At 46.6% G+C, this 18,483-nt stretch overlaps 3 protein-coding genes across 6 annotated transcripts; 2 read left to right on the top strand and 1 right to left on the bottom strand.

Moving 5' to 3' along the window:
* The first annotated feature begins 376 nt into the window (after nt 1-376).
* LOC128274256 (ras-related protein Rab-14) lies at nt 377-4,268 on the top strand. 2 transcript variants are annotated; one of them, XM_053012388.1, is made up of 5 exons: nt 377-770; nt 1,667-1,780; nt 1,846-2,026; nt 2,091-2,273; nt 2,347-4,266. In XM_053012388.1, exons 2-5 carry the CDS (start codon nt 1,675-1,677, stop codon nt 2,522-2,524), a joined length of 648 nt encoding a protein of 215 aa, XP_052868348.1. In that variant the 5' UTR covers nt 377-770; nt 1,667-1,674; the 3' UTR covers nt 2,525-4,266. The 2 variants fall into 2 exon arrangements, with proteins under 2 accessions (XP_052868348.1, XP_052868347.1); XM_053012387.1 differs by lacking the exon at nt 377-770 and adding an exon at nt 1,514-1,580 and having other exon boundaries at nt 2,347-4,268.
* Nucleotides 4,269-5,546: 1,278 nt separating this feature from the next.
* On the top strand, nt 5,547-13,024 carry LOC128274255 (cyclin-H). Of its 3 annotated transcripts, XM_053012386.1 has the most exons (6): nt 5,547-5,606; nt 11,702-11,797; nt 11,866-12,062; nt 12,138-12,339; nt 12,414-12,754; nt 12,819-13,024. In XM_053012386.1, the coding sequence occupies exons 2-6, from the start codon at nt 11,792-11,794 to the stop codon at nt 12,961-12,963; spliced, it is 891 nt and encodes a 296-aa protein (XP_052868346.1). In that variant the 5' UTR covers nt 5,547-5,606; nt 11,702-11,791; the 3' UTR covers nt 12,964-13,024. The 3 variants fall into 3 exon arrangements, with proteins under 3 accessions (XP_052868346.1, XP_052868344.1, XP_052868345.1); XM_053012384.1 differs by lacking the exon at nt 5,547-5,606 and having other exon boundaries at nt 11,615-11,797; XM_053012385.1 differs by lacking the exon at nt 5,547-5,606 and having other exon boundaries at nt 11,615-11,797; nt 11,881-12,062.
* On the bottom strand, nt 6,461-11,018 carry LOC128271095 (uncharacterized). Its single transcript, XM_053008531.1, has 3 exons — nt 10,965-11,018; nt 10,185-10,872; nt 6,461-10,107 (listed from the first exon to the last, which is right to left on the bottom strand). Exons 1-3 carry the CDS (start codon nt 11,016-11,018, stop codon nt 6,461-6,463), a joined length of 4,389 nt encoding a protein of 1,462 aa, XP_052864491.1.
* Nucleotides 13,025-18,483: the final 5,459 nt, after the last annotated feature.

Consider the following 18,483-nt stretch of genomic DNA (forward strand, 5'->3'; position numbering starts at 1 on the left):
TTTTCTCCGTTAACTAGCGAGACAAACGAATTTTGACAGCAGGCGACGTTTGGCTTGAAATGAAAAATACCACAGTTGATCTGCCGTCCACTGAAAATTCTACGCTCTATGCCCGTATCTCTTTACCTTACGAAGGTACCGTAATTTATTTAATTTTTTATTTATTATTTATTTATTTAATTTCTGTCACGCTTTTTTCTGTGACACAAATCTCTATCTCTATCACCAAGTACAGTAAAAAAGCGTTGTGTTTACATCGCTTCGCTTTGTCACGTCGGTGAAAGTCAGATGGTTTGATGTGCGTGTGTTGGTGCGTTTGCTGCATTCGCTGGGAAGGGGGGGCAAAATAAAGGCAAACTGTCAAAAAAGGAGCAAGTTTGAGTCATCCATGTTGGAGAGGAGAAAAAGAACAAAGTATCGATTGTGCAGCAGCCAGCAGTGATTTGTGAACGTATGGTCCACGGGGCACGGATCTTTGGGAGCCCTGGAAACGGCAATAGGTCTGAGCTGTGCTGCGCGAAGGGCAAGGCCACCACCATCCGTGGGAGCCAGGGAATACGATCCCCGCAACCTCTGTCCAGCTTCGGGCTCTGGGGCACGACCGTCCTACTACGCCTCGCTCGCTCGCTGAATTAACCCAGTGCAACATCTAGTAGTCAGTGCTGCAACGAAATATCTGGACAATTTATCCGCTTTAGGACCGCGCCAAGTAGGCTTCCGGACGGAGGAATCTCAGTGGATGGTTTTGGATTGACGCCTTCAGTGTAAACGTAAGTGGTTCGACGTTGTGGGACCGACATTTCTCCGGAGAAAGGGAGGAAGGGGATACGCCTGGCAATGTTTTCACACAGCGGGAGGGACTTCCTTGATTGAATTACTCGTCGATAGAGTCATTATTTCCTGTTTAGCCTTGGGGCCCATTGCTTGAGTTGTGCAAAAAGTGAACTTCTGGAAAAATGAAGCGAGAAAGCAACAAATGTCGTAGTGTCTCTTGTTGCGGTAGAAAGCTCTGCAATTAAGTCCACTCGAAACACCCCAGATACGAGAGGAAGCCTCCGTAAGAGCCCTAATTATCATGCACTGCTCACTTATAGGAAAATGTGGCCCATTCCGACGGTGTGTAATGGTGGGGAAAAATCCATTTGCTTTTCACTGTTCGTGCAGTTCTTGAAATTTTGAAAACGAATAATCGACAACGATAAGAGAAATGCCTTCAACGGGGCAACCTACGCACTGCCCGTTACTAAGCAACAATGGGTACTCGCGAACTCGTTTGCAAACTATTGCTTTGTCGTTTTTAAGCAACACCCGGCCCATATAGAAAGGGTGCCTTATCAGTTAATGCAAATTCGCTACGGCCAACGAGTGGAACCTTGGTTTCATTCTACACACGGTACACGACGGTAATGCGTAGCAGGGTGTTCCATTCGTTCTAAACCTTCCCTTGGGCCCGATTCCGTTCGCAACAATACGGAGCAGTTGCAAATTAACGTTAGCTTCCGTTGGCCAAAGTATGAACACGGTCCTAAGCACGGTATCACGGAAGCTGTACGATGGAATCGACAAGACCTACGAAAAGTGTAACATAGTACAAAGGGGGCAAACATGTCTCGACCAGCGCTTCTTTTACGAAGCGAACTAACGCCATTGCTTTTGTAACTTTCAGTATTCGTCATGTCGGCCGGACCGTACAACTATTCGTACATTTTCAAGTACATCATTATCGGCGACATGGGCGTCGGTAAAAGTTGCCTGTTGCACCAGTTCACCGAAAAGAAATGTAAGCATTTGATCACGTCACACCACCACGAGCCTGCTTTGCTGATCGTGCCACTCGATCCACAGTTATGGCTAGCTGCCCGCACACGATCGGAGTCGAGTTTGGGACGCGCATCATCGAGGTGGATAAGCAAAAAATCAAACTACAAATATGGGACACTGCCGGCCAGGAGCGGTTCCGTGCGGTGACACGCTCCTACTACCGTGGTGCGGCCGGGGCCCTGATGGTGTACGACATAACGCGACGGTAAGCGTGAAGCGAGTTCTGCCACCTTGTTTTCGCCTAACGCCTTTCGCCAATCGGTTCGCAGGTCAACGTACAACCATCTGTCCAGCTGGCTCACGGATACACGCAATCTAACGAATCCCAGTACTGTGATATTTTTGATCGGCAACAAATCCGACCTCGAGAGTACCCGCGAGGTGACGTACGAGGAGGCGAAAAGTTTCGCCGACGAACACGGTCTACTGTTTGCGGAGGCCAGTGCCATGACGTAAGGGTTGTGCACCGGGAAGGGCGTCGGAGTCGATCGCGGCAAGCTTATAACGATGCTCGGTTTTTTGCAGTGGCCAAAATGTGGAGGAAGCGTTTCTGGAAACGGCAAGGAAGATCTACCAAAGCATCAAGGATGGGCGGCTCGATCTGAACTCGTCGGAAACGGGCGTCCAGCATAAGCCGGCCCAGCCGGGCCGGACGACGCTCAGCAACGACACGCAGACCAACAAGGAGAACTGTTCGTGCTAGACTCTCGTCTGGGTCGAACGCACCGAGGTGGCTGTTTTGGTTTTTGGCAGCAACAACTCGATTGCGTACGCGCGTGTCCGTGCAATGCGCGTTGCAACAGGTAAGGTAAACCGGCGGGACGCTGTCTGCGGTCGAGCAGCACGCGCAGCGATAGGCTTTGTCATGCCAAATGTTCCCAAATAATTCTCTTCACCGCCGCCGAGGGTTACGCCGCCGACGTGTGCCGGTAAACTGTATTTAATGAACTATGACCGCCGATGTTCATAACATGTTCTATTGATATTCCATTCGGAGAGTGTCCTTTTCCGTTTCGTCACTACTTATTTTCGTGAAGACAAATTTCTTTAATGTGTCATGTCAGCACGATACGCAGCCAGCCTGCAGGGGCCTCCGAAGCGATCCGAACGATATTGACTCTGGCCGGAGCGGTTCCATACACTTTCATCAAGAGAATCAATAAGTTGTTGCCTTTTTTATTGTACTGCAGGTGGGCTGTAGCAATCCCCTATTCATCTAACCGCACGAACAATGCGTAAGAACCCCTGATGTACACGGCCACGGCTTGATCGTACATGACAACCCCCACTTTGATCACGAATTTGGTTGATCCCTGGGTCTGGGTCTGCACGACGCACTACGCAGGGTGCTGTGTCACGCATACATTTCCAAACAAGCAAAACGGTGATAGCGAGACCCCTGGGAGAGAGAGGGTCAACAGATGGATACACACGGTTAGGATGGACACGGAGATCGCATCACCAGAAAACAGAAACTAAAATCACACATATATCGTCCGTTTCAGTCAGTATCAGTAACAGATTGGGTGGAAAATCTCGAACTTTTTCAGTACAAAAATAATAAAAAGAAAAGGCATCACGTGAGTCCCCAAACAACCGACCCACATGGTCACCTCTAACGCCGCTATAGGCTATACATTAGTTAATACTTCCACGGTCCGCGCACGTTTGGCCAGCTGTGGGTGTAGTTTAAAAAGGGCGCATTTCACTGGCACGCCGGCCGTTTGTTTTCGTTTTTGTTGTTTTTCAAATGTTACCAAGTTTTAAAAGAGACAACTAGTGTGTGTGGGAGAAAGTGTAAACAAATGAACAAAAAAAACAACCCTTCTAAAGGCATTGTAAGGCGCCGCGCCCCAGACGCAAGCAAGAAACGGGATCCCCCCATAATATGTGTACTAGCATTAAAATTAGCGGTCTTCTTATTCCAGTTTTACTGTCACATAATATATATACACACACACACACATATTATTGCGTGCTCGGTAGGAGCAGAAGCGGTATTTAGACTTGTGGCAGAGGTGGCCCGCTAATGGATAACCAATACACACCATCATCGTCAAGCTCGATTCCAATCCTTCGGTAGCGGGCGTGTGACCGACGATGGCGCCGTTGCGGGCGCCGCAACAAATCATCTGAACGAAATAATAGATCTCTATCGAAACAGCACTTTCCGGAGGCATTCCGGGTGGGCGAAAGGTTTAAACAGATATTTAATAAAAAGAATCTAGCGAGCCAGAATGGGAGCCTTACTCGATCCCGACAGGAGCAACCGAAACCGAAGTGCCGCACGAGGCCGCATCCGCTGGGAACACAATCCATGAGTTGGGTTTTCGGATGTCAGGTAAAGAGGTAGAGAGAGAGAGAGAGAGAGATTTCAAATACCCGCGATGCTGTTTTGGGTCTGGAAACGTTCTCCTGGTTTATTGCGTAATTCTTCTTGTGCACTTTCTTGTCCCAAACAGTGTAGCTTCCTACAATCCACAATGATACCGATTATATCCACCGAGAAACACTCAAAGGGGAACGAAACCGGAACAAATCCATCGTCCTCATATTCCTCCGAGTAAGACACAAACGATCGCTTGATTTTACCTGCTCGCTAACTATATGCTTTATACGTTTTATCGTTTACACACGCATTTTAAAATGGGTCACCTACTTGCTGTGCAGTATGCAAACGAAGCGAACGGAACTAAGGAACGGATGAAAACAACGGACAAACAGCGTGCAGTGGTGTGTCTGCCCCGAAGGTAGCTTTCTGTCATTGTGTCTAGCTGCCTCTCAGTGTCGTTTTGGGGTCCGGATCCTAGAAAAGGGTGTCCTTCTATACAGGCAAGACACGCTACCACCGCGAGAGGGTGATGTTTCTGTGTTCGCTTCCGGTTGCATCCGTGTGAATTGACACCTGATCATCGATCGATCGAACCGTCTATTAGAATGCTTCGATTAGTCTTTTAATCGGATTTGAATTTGATAAACTTGTACTGCGCGCTTTAACGCGTGTATGGACGAGATTTTATGTTTAAAAAAATATACAATGCAGCCACATATTTATTAGTTAGTTCAATCATCCTGTTAATCTGTTATCCGATTTGCATGAAATTGGATGCATTCGAAAGAGGAAGAAGGAACTTTTTCTGTTTTCTGCATGTTATAGTTTTTAAACAAAAATCTCGTTATTTAAAAGACAAACTGGTGTTGCGGTGTAGATGTGAAAGCAGATCAATCTTGCAGTGCGAGCATCTGCTCAATAAGTAGTCAAGCGGCCGTTTACAACAAACTAGATTGAAAATAATGCGTAATCAAACATACAACTACCTACTGGTACTACTGACGGCCATCTCAATCCTTCTCTCGCCCGAGAAGTTCCGCCGATTATTGGATTACGTTAACGTGGTGTTATTGTTTGTTACGCTGCGCTCACTTATTCCCTTGTTTCTCATACCGAACTGACCACCGTGTTACACACAGAAATCTCGACCTCACACGTGTGCAAAGAGGGCGAAAGGTTTGTTCCTTCGTTTCCTTGCGCTTCGGGAATTGTAAGGTATCCCGTGCACATGAAGCCGCCCGAATTCTTATTACGTGCTCGCGCAAACACCAATATCCTGCGTCTTTCAGGGGTTCAGGCGCATTCTGTTCTATCTATAGGCTACGGGCTAAATAGTCACGCGCGTGTGTTTCTTGGTTACATGTTAACGCGCATTTGTCTGCTTGTAATTGTAAATAGCTAATAACTCGCTTTTAATGTGGTGAAAGTGAAAAATAGGTGCTATTACTATTGGGTATTGCGAGGCGCCAGAACGCGCCACAGTGGGGCAAAAAGTAGTATATTTTTTGTTGATTTTTGGTATGCTAGCTCTTTGTTATTTGCCACAGCTCAGGCTCACTCAGTGATCGGTGGAAATATTTGGAGGCGATCTTCTTTATATAGAGGCGTGGAATAGTGGTGATGAGAGTGACATTCTTTTAAAGGCGCAAAACGTTCGGTGAAAAGCGTTGGCGCGATTGCGTCGTCGTCGTCGATGCTCCTTACACACTCCGGCGCCGGGACCGGATAAATCTCTTCGTTTTCCCTCTAAAGTAATGCGTCAGGTGACGAATGCAACAACGAAAGAGTAAATAAAGCTACACGCAAAACAGTCAAATCAGGCAGTTGTTACGAGATCGAGATCGAAACGTGTCTAACGTGAATGGGGAACCAACACCGTGGAATAATGTTGTTTGCGTAATGACTTTATAATGTTTATATCTAGTTAAAATATCACGATACTATTATCATGCACTCCACAACGCTTGTGTCCACTACCGCTGTGTTTGTGTCTGAATTATACCTTGTCCAAGTAACTGGGAACCAACTTATCGGTAAACCGAGGAGAGAGAAGTATATGTAAATGCCCACACTGGTTACCAGTCTTTGTTGCAGCTGCGGCCTGCCATGAATGGACATTCCTATGGCGGGGCCTGCTGCTTGGCAAATCACAGATTATTTAAAACCGTATGACCTTCATATGAGCGAAAGAAAATGGGCGATGGGCAGTCGAATGAGGTGATCACAATGAAAAGAGCCCAAAAAGAGAAAGAAGGTCGAGAAAAAAAAAGAGGGGCTACCAACCTTTCGATCGATCAGCGGACCGAACTACGTGAGGAGCGCCAAATCACCGCTAGTGTTCCGTCGCGCTGACCCAACTTCCGGTGCGGACGCTTTCCGGCCCAATCCGCCGTCCGCCGTCGTCGATGGGCCGCCGATGCCGATGCTGTGCATCCCATGGAAACTGTTGGCCATCATCGACATGGAACCGGCCAGCGAAATTCTGTGGCCGCTCCCTACGAGCGGTTGCTGGCAAGTTGGTTGCTGCTGTTGCTGCTGCTGCATCCGCTGCTGTAGATAGAGTCGTCGATACTCTGCGTACATTTGACGTGCCTGGTTGAGGACACGCGTGACGTTGTGCTTGCGCACCATCTTGTCAAAGTGCATCGCCATCTCGTTGTAGTCCATGCCGGTTTTCATGATGTAGTCCCGGTGCTGCAGCAGTATCGTGAGGCAGAGAAACATAAGGAACGGATTGCCGCCACCGAACTCGAGCGGTGTCGGAAGTACGCCTGCAACTTTCATCGCCGGTGAACCGCCCGTCGAACCGGTGGCCGCTGGTGCAGCATTCCCGGTGCTAACGTTGATCGGTGAAGGGAGATCGTTCGAACAGTGCGACAATGAAGCTGCTGGTACCGAAGGAACCGGCGGAGGCGAAGCAGGACTGTCGTCGGCGAGTGGTTGAGGGTCCTGTGCGGTACCAGCGATCGTGCCAGACGTGGCTTCCGTTGCCTGCTCGAGTGCTTCGGGCCCATCGGGCATCGCACCGAGCAGCAGTAGAGGCCGATTGTCCAGTGAGTTTGTTGTGGCATCGAAGAACGGATTGTTGGGATGAAACTTAAACTTAACGGCCGCCGGCGATCTCGCCAGTGGTGAGTCATCAGACGAGTCGGAGGAATCGGGAAGTATCATCGAGTTGCGGTTTGAACCGGGAACGGAGCGATCTCCGTTTCGCCGCACCAACCGGATCGGTGTGACGGACTTTTTGCCCAGTGTCGTCTCCTCGATTATCTCTCCGTCATACTCGAGTTCCGGGTGCTCGTCGGGTGTAGTGGCTGTACGCTGCTGCTGCTGCTGCTGCTGTATCTGCGTGAGCTCTCCGGCGGTGCCAGCACCACCCGTCGTTCCCAGCGACATTGGGCTTCCCTCATCGTCACACTGATGGAGCGGGTTTTCCCACACAAACACATCGCTGCTGACATTGGCGCTCGAGGTGCTGATGCGTTTACTGTCCCGATTCTCGCTCGCTGCGCTACTGCAGGCACCGATGTCCCGTCGACGTCCAGGCTTCTCGCGGTACCGTACTACCACCGGTTCCGGTGAGGAATGATCACAGATTTCGTCGATCGATTGAATTTCCGTTGCCCCATCGACGGTGGCCGCCAGGAGGTGGTGGCTAACGTTATCGAGCTTGCTGTAAGCAATCGATGGTGGATCGTGCGTAGAATGGTCAACGAGCTGACCGCCAACGGTCGACTCACTGTCGGGAGGTGTCTCCAGATCGAGGCAGCTGTTGAGCGTGTAGAAGCGCTGCTGTTTCGTGTGGAATTCGCTGCCAAAAACGTGGCGATCGAGATTTTCTAGCTCGAGGCGTAACTCTCGTGTCATCGACGTTGTCATTGGGAAGTATTCCTGCGAATCATCGGGACTGCTACCGTCGTCACCGGGAGCAACTACCGTACAGGAGACCGTCGTATCACCGTCGGCAACGTTCAGGTCTTCTGGCCTATCGCTTACCGTCGGTTCGACACGCTGATGCATCGGCGACGCGGACGCGGAACTGTCGTCGACGATGATGCTACTGTTATCGCTGGATCGCGAAAACGCCGTGGTGGTGGCCATAGAATCCATACCCACTCCAACGCTGGTGGCCGACGAATCTGAATCGTCGAACGACGATTTAGTCAACTTGATCACCGGTTTCGGTTTCAGTTCGTTGTACTCGATCGTTTCGGCCGTTGTTGAATCGCCGTCCTGCGACACTTCGGTGGCTGTAGAATCGATCGATTCGCCGCTGTTTGCGTTGGTCGGTGGCGGCGTCGCATGGCTCGTAAGCATCTTTTTTGTTGCCAACCGATCGCTGATGCGACTTTTATTGATGGCGGCAAAGTTTAGGAACTCGTTGAAATTTTTCACCAACTTCGGTTTCGATCTTGGTTCCGCCTCGGAGCGCACCTCCGTTGGTCGCGTCCCACCAACATCAACCGATCCCCCGTCACGAACGATCGATTTATCGAGCGAAGCAAAGATTCCCTTCCGGCTGGCCACAATCTTTTCCTTGAGGTCATGGAAATGGCCAGCACCGGCACCGGAAGCGCTTACGGTGCCGGAGGTGAAGTGTTTCTTCTGTTGGCTCAATTGACGCGCGATCAGTTTCCCGGTGGCGGTGGTCGAAAATAGACTGCGCTGGCGACCGATCACCGGCGAGTTCCGTACACTGCTGGCGGCGCTACTACTATTCGTGACGGGCGATCCACGATCGATTTCTTCCGCAATCTGCACTTCCCGACCATTCTCTGGTTCATTCGGTTCCCCAGCGTTCGCGAGCGGCGAACAAACATCGTCCAGTGACCCATCAATGAACGGGTTGTTGTTGCACGAGTTCCGTTTTGTCTGATGTTGAGGCGAGTGGAACACACTGTCCTCCACGTCCGTCAGCTCGTTGTCCTCCATTGTGTCTTCCTGTTCCGCCGGGGTGTCCGCCCCCTCCTGGATGTTCTCATCATCGCCGACACTGCGCATTATTTTGCGCTGCTTCACTAGCGCAATCTTGGCCTCATCCAAGCTTTGGTGCACCTTCTGCACCACGTTGCCCGTCCTGGCCGAGGAGTAAACATTTCCCCGCGTAATGTTCTCATCAAGACTGAGGTTTAGCCGACGTGTCGACTCTAGCGATCGACCATCGGCAGTACCGGCACGTCCGTAAGTATGCCGTCCGGTACCGACCGGATTGAGCGGATTGGTGGAGCTGCACGAGGAGCTGAGCGAAAGCGCGGAACTCTGGCGGCGCAGAGCACACACCTTGGTGTAGGGGTTCTCTCGCGGTGTCCGCAGCATCACCGAAGGGCTTTGGCTCGGTGGCGGGTGAACCCCGTTGTCCGGTGGCGACGGTGGTGGCTCGTATTCTTTTTCGTACAGGGCCAGCTCACCACGGGGTGCCAACGGGGGCAGCGAACTCCACAGCACCTCCAGCATACGGAGCGCATCGTCGAACGCAAACTCGCGCTTCATTTCGAGCAGTAGCCAGCGGTAGCAAAACAAAAGATCGTCCGCCTGGTGGTGCTTAAGGTAGGCGTAAAAGTCCGGATCATAGTACTGGAGGGCCTCGGAGAGGTGAGCAAACTTGAGCGTCATCGCAATGCCGTCCAGCATAAAGTTGCAGCTAAGGCGCTGCATGGTTGCGCAAAAGCAGATGTACGCGTGGGCTTCGTCACCCATCGTTACCAGCAACGGCGAGGCAATGTCCGACATGCCCTGGCAGTAGCTGACGGCCGGGTGATTCAGCGCGTATGTCGTCAGTACGTTGAAGAGGGCGGCAATATTTTGATTATCGTCATTGCCGGCGTAAAACGGATGCAACCGGTCCGTCCGTAGGACATCCTTTCGGACCATGCTGGTCACGTAGGCCAGCTCACCGACAATGTTTCCGCGCTGCATGGTACTGCGCCAGATGTCGCGCAATCGGTAGTATTCCGCTAAAACCAATACGGTGGTAAGTAGTGGCAGTGAAAGGTACTGCGCCAATGCGCCTGGTTTTTCCTGGCCAACTTACCGGATTTCTTTTTCATATACTCCATCCGCTCGCGGCCAGTCATACCGTCGGGGTACACGTTTAGTATGTGCTTCCAAACGACACGCCGCAGACTCGGGTCGATACCGCCCAGGTAGATCGCTTTGCGCAGCTGCTCCGGGGCCACTATCTGACCAACGGAATCCTGCAGTTTTCGAAACTCGGCATCCGCCAGCGGAGGACGAATCGGTTGCGTGAGCAGTGGATCCTCCACCAGATTAAACGCCCGTTGGACCATTGAAAATGTTTTCTCCATCTGGTTCATGATCAGCCCGGGCAGTTTGTTCTGCACGTACTTTTGACCGGCGCCCAGCGACTGCTGCAGCGAGACAAGCTCGCGCGGAATGCTCGTCGTGGTTGCCGTCCCGTTGCCATCCCATTCGGAAGCCTCCGAGAAGGGCTTGATGTCGACGCGTAGGTTCAGGCAGGGTTCGCTTTTGGTAGCGATCGATTGGTTGTGTGCCCGAAGGAATGCTGCCTCGAGGTCCCAGTCGGACAGTACGACAAGGTAGCTCTCTTGCCCGTTGGCTTCGATCACCTTGTAGCTGATGCCGAAGTCGGTTTTCAGATCGAACGCTTTCGCCAGCAGCGAGTACAGCACCTCCAGGTTGGTGATCTGAGGATCGACACTAAACTTCCGTGTCTCCAACGGCACATTCTTCTCACACTTCTGCGAAGCAAAGACGGGGGTTACAACAAAAAACACGGTTGACATCGATCGAATGAAAGCGGATGGCACTGCGAGAGGGTGGCTCAAGTTACCTTCACTTTCACGCGGACTGCTTCACGGTTTTGACCGTACATGCCGCCGGACATGATCGTGTGTGCGCATGCAAGGACGACCGAGTGACGGTGCGCTTCGAGGACAAATTTTATGTGTGTGGTGAGAGGGAAACGCGCGTTCTGCTAGCTTTCGGTGGTCGCCTATACTAGAAACTGTTTCATTGACTCGTCCGATGAGGTACGTATTTCATTTCCGGGCGGTGGAAGCAAATCCCATTTCGAAGCTTAAACGTAAGACGGGCTCTAAGCACTATATAGCAGCGAAACACGTTGGACCTTTTTATGTCTCCCAATCAGCGTTTTTCGAAGCTCCATCGTCCCCCGAAACAATGGGACATTGCAAGCGCGTACGGTTCCAAAAAATAGTCACTTTCCACGCACACGATTTCGTGTGTGTGACACAAATTTGGACACAGCAGATGGAATTTCCCGACGGCTGCTGTGGTAAACTATTTTTCTTCTTTGTACCACTTTGACAGCTTTCGTATGGCAGAACAACAAAGTGCCTGGTGGCGCACTCGTATTGACTGGCATTGTTGCTTCGCACGAACCGTTAGGCATTTCGTCGTAAACACTCGAATCAGCTGTCAAATGAGCCGATTTGCAGTTGTGTTTTGGTGCCGGTGCTAGAGATCAATTTGCGTAAACAGTAGTGCGTGGTATTTAAAAGAAATTATTTTCCCCACCGAAACACAATGTACTCGTTGAGTTCACAGAAAAAGTTTTGGACGTTCAAAACGGAACAGGAACTGACCGAATTGCGAGTGAAGCAAAACCATGCCTTCGTCACCAAGCATGGGGCGGGCATGACGGTAAGCTCAGTTTGCTAGGATTCGTTGGAATCGTATGAATTTATTTAGTGTAATGTCTTCTCTGGCAGGACGAACAAAAGCAGGCGCATTTTCTCACGGCCGACGAAGAACGGTTACTTTTGAAGCAGTACGAACTGCAGCTGAAGGAGTTCTGCAAACGATTTGAACCGCCGATGCCAAAGTACGTGGTAGGGACAGCATTTCACTACTTCAAACGTTTTTATCTCAACAACTCGTCGATGGACTATCATCCGAAAGAGATACTGTAAGTAGAGGTTCCGTGCATGCACCGGTGGACAAGCTATATGTTATGCGAGAACGGGATTTCACACTCTTGCAGGGCAACATGCGTTTATCTGTCGTGTAAAGTGGAAGAATTCAATGTGTCCATCGCTCAGTTTGTGGCAAACATCAAAGGGGATCGTGTGAAGGCAATGGATATCATTCTCTCGAATGAACTGCTGTTGATGCAAGAGCTCAACTATTATCTTACCATACACAATCCTATGCGCCCTATAGAGGGTTTCTTGATAGATATCAAGGTGAGTATCGAAATGTAGCGGCACTGGTTGATTTTTATTCGATACACTTCATCAAGCTGTATTTCGCATTGCAGACTCGTTGTAATATGAACAATCCGGATCGCCTAAGGCCAGGGATTGAAGATTTTATCGACAAAACGTTTCTGACCGATGCTCCACTGATGTACGCTCCGTCGCAAATTGCACTGGCAGCGGTGTTGCATGCGGCCAGCAAGGAGCAGGAAAATCTCGACAGTTACGTTACAGAGTCCCTCTTCGGTGCGGCAAAAGACAAACTTCCCGTTCTGATTGAAGCCGTCCGCAGAGTGCGCTCCATGGTGAGGACCATTGAGCTGCCCCAGAAAGAGAGGGTACGCTTTCTCGAGAAGAAGCTGGAAAAATGCCGCAACCAAGAGAACAACCCCGATAGTCAGATGTAAGAATACGAAAATAGAACGAAAGGTAAACGATGGATAACCGGTAATGAATTTCGATTACAGATACAAACAACGAATGAAGAAAATGTACGAGGACGAAGATGATCTGGATGTAATGGGCTCGTCGTACCACATGAATATTTCGGATGCCAGCTTGGATGCGTCACAACTAAACACCACCAATCCAGCCAACATGACCTTGGACTAAGTCCTTCCGAGTCCTACGCAACCAATGTTGATGTTGGCTGAAATTATAAGGAAAGCAGTATACCGGGTGTAATAAAAATGCATTTATAAAAAGAGTTGCTTATTGCATTTATTTTGAGCGAATTACATTACTTCCCGGTAGTAGTTTAACCCTTTATCGTAAAATTACCTGTTTTATTTTACATCAGTTACATATTTCGGATTGAGAAACTAATACAAGCTGTGTTAATTCCATTCCAATTCCCCTTACTGATGTATTTTTATCTCTATCATCTATGCGATACCACTCTCCCAATCTATCAAACAGCAAAAACGATTTGAGATTACAATTTGAGTTAAATAGTGTTCTTATATTTAAACAACATAAGTAAATAAAATAGGCTACATAAATCGTTTGTTGAATAAGCGCGATAAACGATGTCAAACGTTTCGATCTGTGTGTTGAAAATCATCAGAATTTGGTGCATCTGGATTGCGCGTTGATTGTAACCTGAAGATGAGCAAAGATATAATGAAGCTTAATCAGTAAAATTTCGACTTCATAGTCATTTTTCGAAAACTAAATACCTTTTGCATCGTGTGTCGCAGTTTTCGTTTACGAGAAGAATCGGAACGTCCATCTTGTTGCCGTCCATCGTTGTTATTGTTATCATTTGTGAGATTTTAAATAAGACACATAATAATTGCCTTCCACGTATTGTGAGGCGTTGCTAGGAAACGGAGCCTAATGTTATGTGCCTAAAGATTGTTACACATTCTAGATCACAGTTGATCACATAGTACAGCCTTGTTGTCGATCAAAAGATCGATCGTGGGATTGGGAAAAGAGATAATATCTCAACGTGGAAAGTAGTGAAGCAAGAAGGAAAATTCGCGAACAACGGGCGATGGCGAATCAGCGCGAAATGAAATGGGCGCAAAGCTAGTTTAAGCCTCGCTCTTGAGGCAAGATTGGGAAAACAAGGAACAACGAATACGGAAAAGTGGCAAAAAGTTACCATTGAAACAATATACGAAAAGTACTATTCCAGTGCACAAAGCGCACGCTGTTACGCTACATCGGTTCAGGGTCATCGAGGTTCTGTCGTTGTGCTGAAGTAATGATGCTTCCGCTGGTAGTACTGCTGATACATTGACGTAGTACAAGTAAGCAAAATGATTATAAAAGGCATTCGTTTCCTCTATTTTGAGCAGTAGTGTGGCGAGTGTGTTAAAACGAGGAAATGTAATGGTTCAATTGTGTACTGTGTAGCTTCTGATAAAGGATGGTGGAAGGAAGAAGAATTGGTCACAAAAAAACGATCGTTTCACACGATTCAGTTAGAGTTTTTGCAGCATTGCACCAAATAGGAAGAAAGAAAAATTACAACGTATCTGCTTGCATTTTGCTCAAAAATGTAAAGATCGCAAGAATGTAAACTCGATTGATGGAAGCAATGTCGTTTGAAAGCGTTCAGTTGAAACCATTTTGTTTCGCTATTTCATCATCAGCGTGGATTAGCCAAGGAACTGTTCCTTTGTCGCTATTAGGCAAAGAATAAGGATTGACCATGAGGGAATCGCTCACGGCAGCAGGGCAGCATTTGTCAAGCACAGAGCAAATGATACGTTGTAACGAAATGACAAAAAATGGCCGTAACAAAACTCGTTGGTCATACACAGAGGAATGTTTTTGAAAACCGGATTTGGCTTGAGGAGCATGTTGGAAGATGTGTAAAAGGTATGTAGTGTTTTTTAAATGAAGAAAATGCAAGTAACATGAACATAAGAAAGTACATCAACATAAGGATCACATTTCCACATATTCTAACCGAGACGACACCGACAATAATGCTATGCCATATTTGATTTTTACGACGGTTTTACGGGTTACACAAAAAGAAAAAAAAAACGATAGCACACATTGAGGACAAAAATTAGATTTTCGTGCGTTCGCTTTGTTATCGTTCTGTATTTATGTAATCTTCTCCAGCAGAGTGGAGACTATATCTGAATGGACTAGAAATGGCCTCGACAGTGCCAAAAATCAATAGTGAGGCACACGGGGAAAATGGAGATGCGGACTGTAAATAATGCGTTGGAAAACGTGTGCATAATTTATACTGTTTATAGCAAAATCATGAGAGAAGCACAAGAAAACGGGGCATTGGATCGGGAACAAAATATTGCGCCATGGGTTCACTGTTGGTGTATGCATAATACTTTCCAAATCAACCCAGTGGTACTAGTTGTTTGTTTGTTTGGGTGTAATCTTTTATTTTAAGGTTTTAGCTACGAATGTGCCAATTACCTCTAGCAACGTTTGCTTCCTCAACGAACAATTGTTTCTTCACTCATCTTTTCTAATTTTTTCTCGTCAAACAAGCTTGTGTTACTTTACAAATCTGAAATTGATGGTTATCTGCACGCAATTCACTTGTATTTTTATTTTTGTAAGGTATCAAATGGGGAAAATATAGTTTCGATAGAGATAGAGAGAACGAAGAAACGTGTCTTAGAGACGGATTTCAAACTGCAACAAGCTGCGTGTCTTTATCTTGCCATAACGGGAAATGTTGCTAGATCCTATCGTTTTAATATCCTAAATCATCTTACTTTTTTTTTTGTATTTTTCCAGCTGTAGTGTTGCTCTAGGTTTAGCTCTCTTATCATTGAGACTCGATCGATTTCACTACGGCAAGTGAAATACTATCATTTCCTTTCCTGTAAGAAATGTCGTATTCTAAACTAACTTTACTTTATTATACCTAATAGTCCATTCATGCGCTCAACAAGTGCACGACTCAAGCTATGCGTATCACATACTCTTAAAAAAATCAAGTAATGTTTCTGAAATTAGTAATTGTAATGTGTATTAGTAAGGAATTAACAACATGCCTATAACACAAAAATCTCCTCCTTCATAAGGCCTTACTAATCCGTGCGAATGAACAAAAAATATGGAGGAGGAGCGCTCCGATCTATCGAAATATGGTACTCATTTCAAACAAACATATTGCTGAAAGTACATTTTCTTGAAGAATAATTTTTTCAACCTGCTCAATCCTAAATTGAAGTTGAGAAGAGATGATGCTAAGACCTGAAGACAGATTTCAACGGGAATTGACCTAGTTAAAAATTGATCAAGTGGATCAATGTTTTAGTAAAACCATTGTTGCTTGGCATTGTGTTCCTACTGTGCACTGTTTACTTCCTGCATTTAGACTGCGTGAATCATGCGATCGTGTGTATGGGCTTTGGGTCAAACCTTTTATAAAAACGAAACGCTGGAAGCTCACACTTTTCAAACTGCTCAAACTGTTTGACGTAATCATCGTTGCTTAGCTCACTTCTTGGTCTACTTGTGGATTTTCTGTAATTTAGCTTTTCTCTCCTACAAACTCGCATCATGTATCGTTTCACACTAACATCAATGTTTTGTTTTCGGATTAATCAAGATCGGTGAAACTATTGCTGTTGTTGTTGAAAAACGGCGTGATGTTCATTGCAATGTGCAGTAAAGACTTCTTCTATTATCTTATTACTAAAAATGGTGATCGTTGTTGTGTCTATGAGAAAAAATATCTCGGCATTGGCTCCATGTGTTGAACGTTAAAACGGAACACATTTTGTTCATACTGCTTCCGTGTTTCATTGTTATCGGGTAAAAGGGAATCTTGTTCTAACTAGATGTACAAAAAAGCGGGGTTGTGCTTGAAATCTGATAAAGCTCACGTTCTCGCACCTTAACAGGATATCAACAATTCTGAACGATGAGACCGTTTGTCTCCCTTATATCACATTAACGGTCTACACTTTGCAGTGTTCTCTCAGTTTCATCAGCTTCAACCCTTTGTTTATCTGTTAGAACAAATTCTTATCGAATGCTGCTATACGACTTTGTTATAGCAGCGGAAGCTTCACTATGTTCAATATGCTCCTTCCGTTTTTGGTTTGCTTAACTTTGGAAAGTTAAGGCTTGATGATATCTTGGTGAAGGTAGTATGTGCTCTCAGCCCATAACATGCATCATCAGCGTATTGGATTGAGAGGAAGGGAACCGAAGCGGTTATGGCCCTTTTTCAGTTCGATCGTTCATGGCTCGCGCAATCATTCATTGGGATGTATTTGAACAGTTTTGCTGCAAAGTCGATCGTTACTTCTTCTGTTTGAGCAAAATATCTAAGAAACCAAACCACTACTGAAGCTCGCTTGAAGTTTACTGAAGGAAAAGTACCGTAGGCAAAGTATGAGTACGAATTTTGTTGTGACAGCCGTAGCTGAAGCTTGGCATACACTGGATATGAGTTTACGCAATTTTTAACGAAGACACTGAAACTCCTCAATTAGTACGGTCATTGGGTTGCAATAATTCTTTCGCACATTTTTGGGGAATCACCAAGCTAAGAAGCTCGGTTGAAACCATTTTTTATAACTGCGCCACTAAATAATACTTTTAATGTTTGCGTTCCAAAAGCCGTGATAAGTTCCGAGAAAGTAGGCACTAAAGACTTGTTAGTAAGTTACTGGAGTGTAATTTTGCGGCCTTTGTGCAATTAAAATCCGTATGCAACTGACCTCGTTGTGCCCTCATTCAACTTGATATAGTGTTGTACCAATTAAACTTTTGGATCGATAGTGTAGGTATTCATTATGGCATTCTTTAAAAGATGCCGTACAACTAGAAACTGCATAGTAATTAATGCAAAGAGGTTCATTCATTTACGCTGAAAAGATTTCATCTTCATAATGGAGGCGCATGGTGGCATTCTTGGGTAGCAATTGGAATGGCTCCACGGTACCTTCGGTTCATATCCGCGAAAAAGAATGATTGCAACGAAGACTGGACTGCATGCTAAGGAACTACGATAACTGGAAGAGGTTCAAGCTAAGAGTCAGCTTCGGTTGTCCAGATTGTTTATGAAATACATACTACATACTTTTACAAAATGGGGCAATGCAAATCGATATTGCCCAAAGTCCAAAGGGGCATTGGGCAGCAAATTTTATCGTTTTATAAGTATGTTTGTTACATTTTGTTATAGCATTTACCTTCAGCAGTAGCGAGAGTTTATTGTTTCAAAAGGCACGATGGGGACGAAGAAGGTCACACTTTGCAACTGTTCCTTGATGGTACTGATCTGTACTGATAGGGTGACTAGTTAAGACTTTCTGTTTGTTTGATGATGAATGATAGCTGGTGTATACTTGGCGGGACAAGACGTGTTGGAAGTATAATGAAAACTGTGTAAAAACGACGCTTTAACGAATTCGTAATTCTTTACATCGATGATAATTTTATGGTAAACAAAATTGCCTACGATTACCATTTCGTTATCCTCAACGTTTGAGCAAAATCAATATGGCGAGGCATCCGTGAGGGACACTATTTAGTTACACAAAACACAAAATGAGACGTACAATTACTCTACCTCTCAAAGGGTACACGTACATCAATGGTAGCAGTAGTTTGTTAAACTGTAGACATAGCGCAAATTGTATAACAAAAATTCACATATTTTTTTTGCGCGGCGAAGGTTAA

The sequence above is a fragment of the Anopheles cruzii genome, chromosome 3 (assembly GCF_943734635.1).
Source record: "Anopheles cruzii chromosome 3, idAnoCruzAS_RS32_06, whole genome shotgun sequence".
Taxonomy (NCBI): Eukaryota; Metazoa; Arthropoda; class Insecta; order Diptera; family Culicidae; genus Anopheles; species Anopheles cruzii.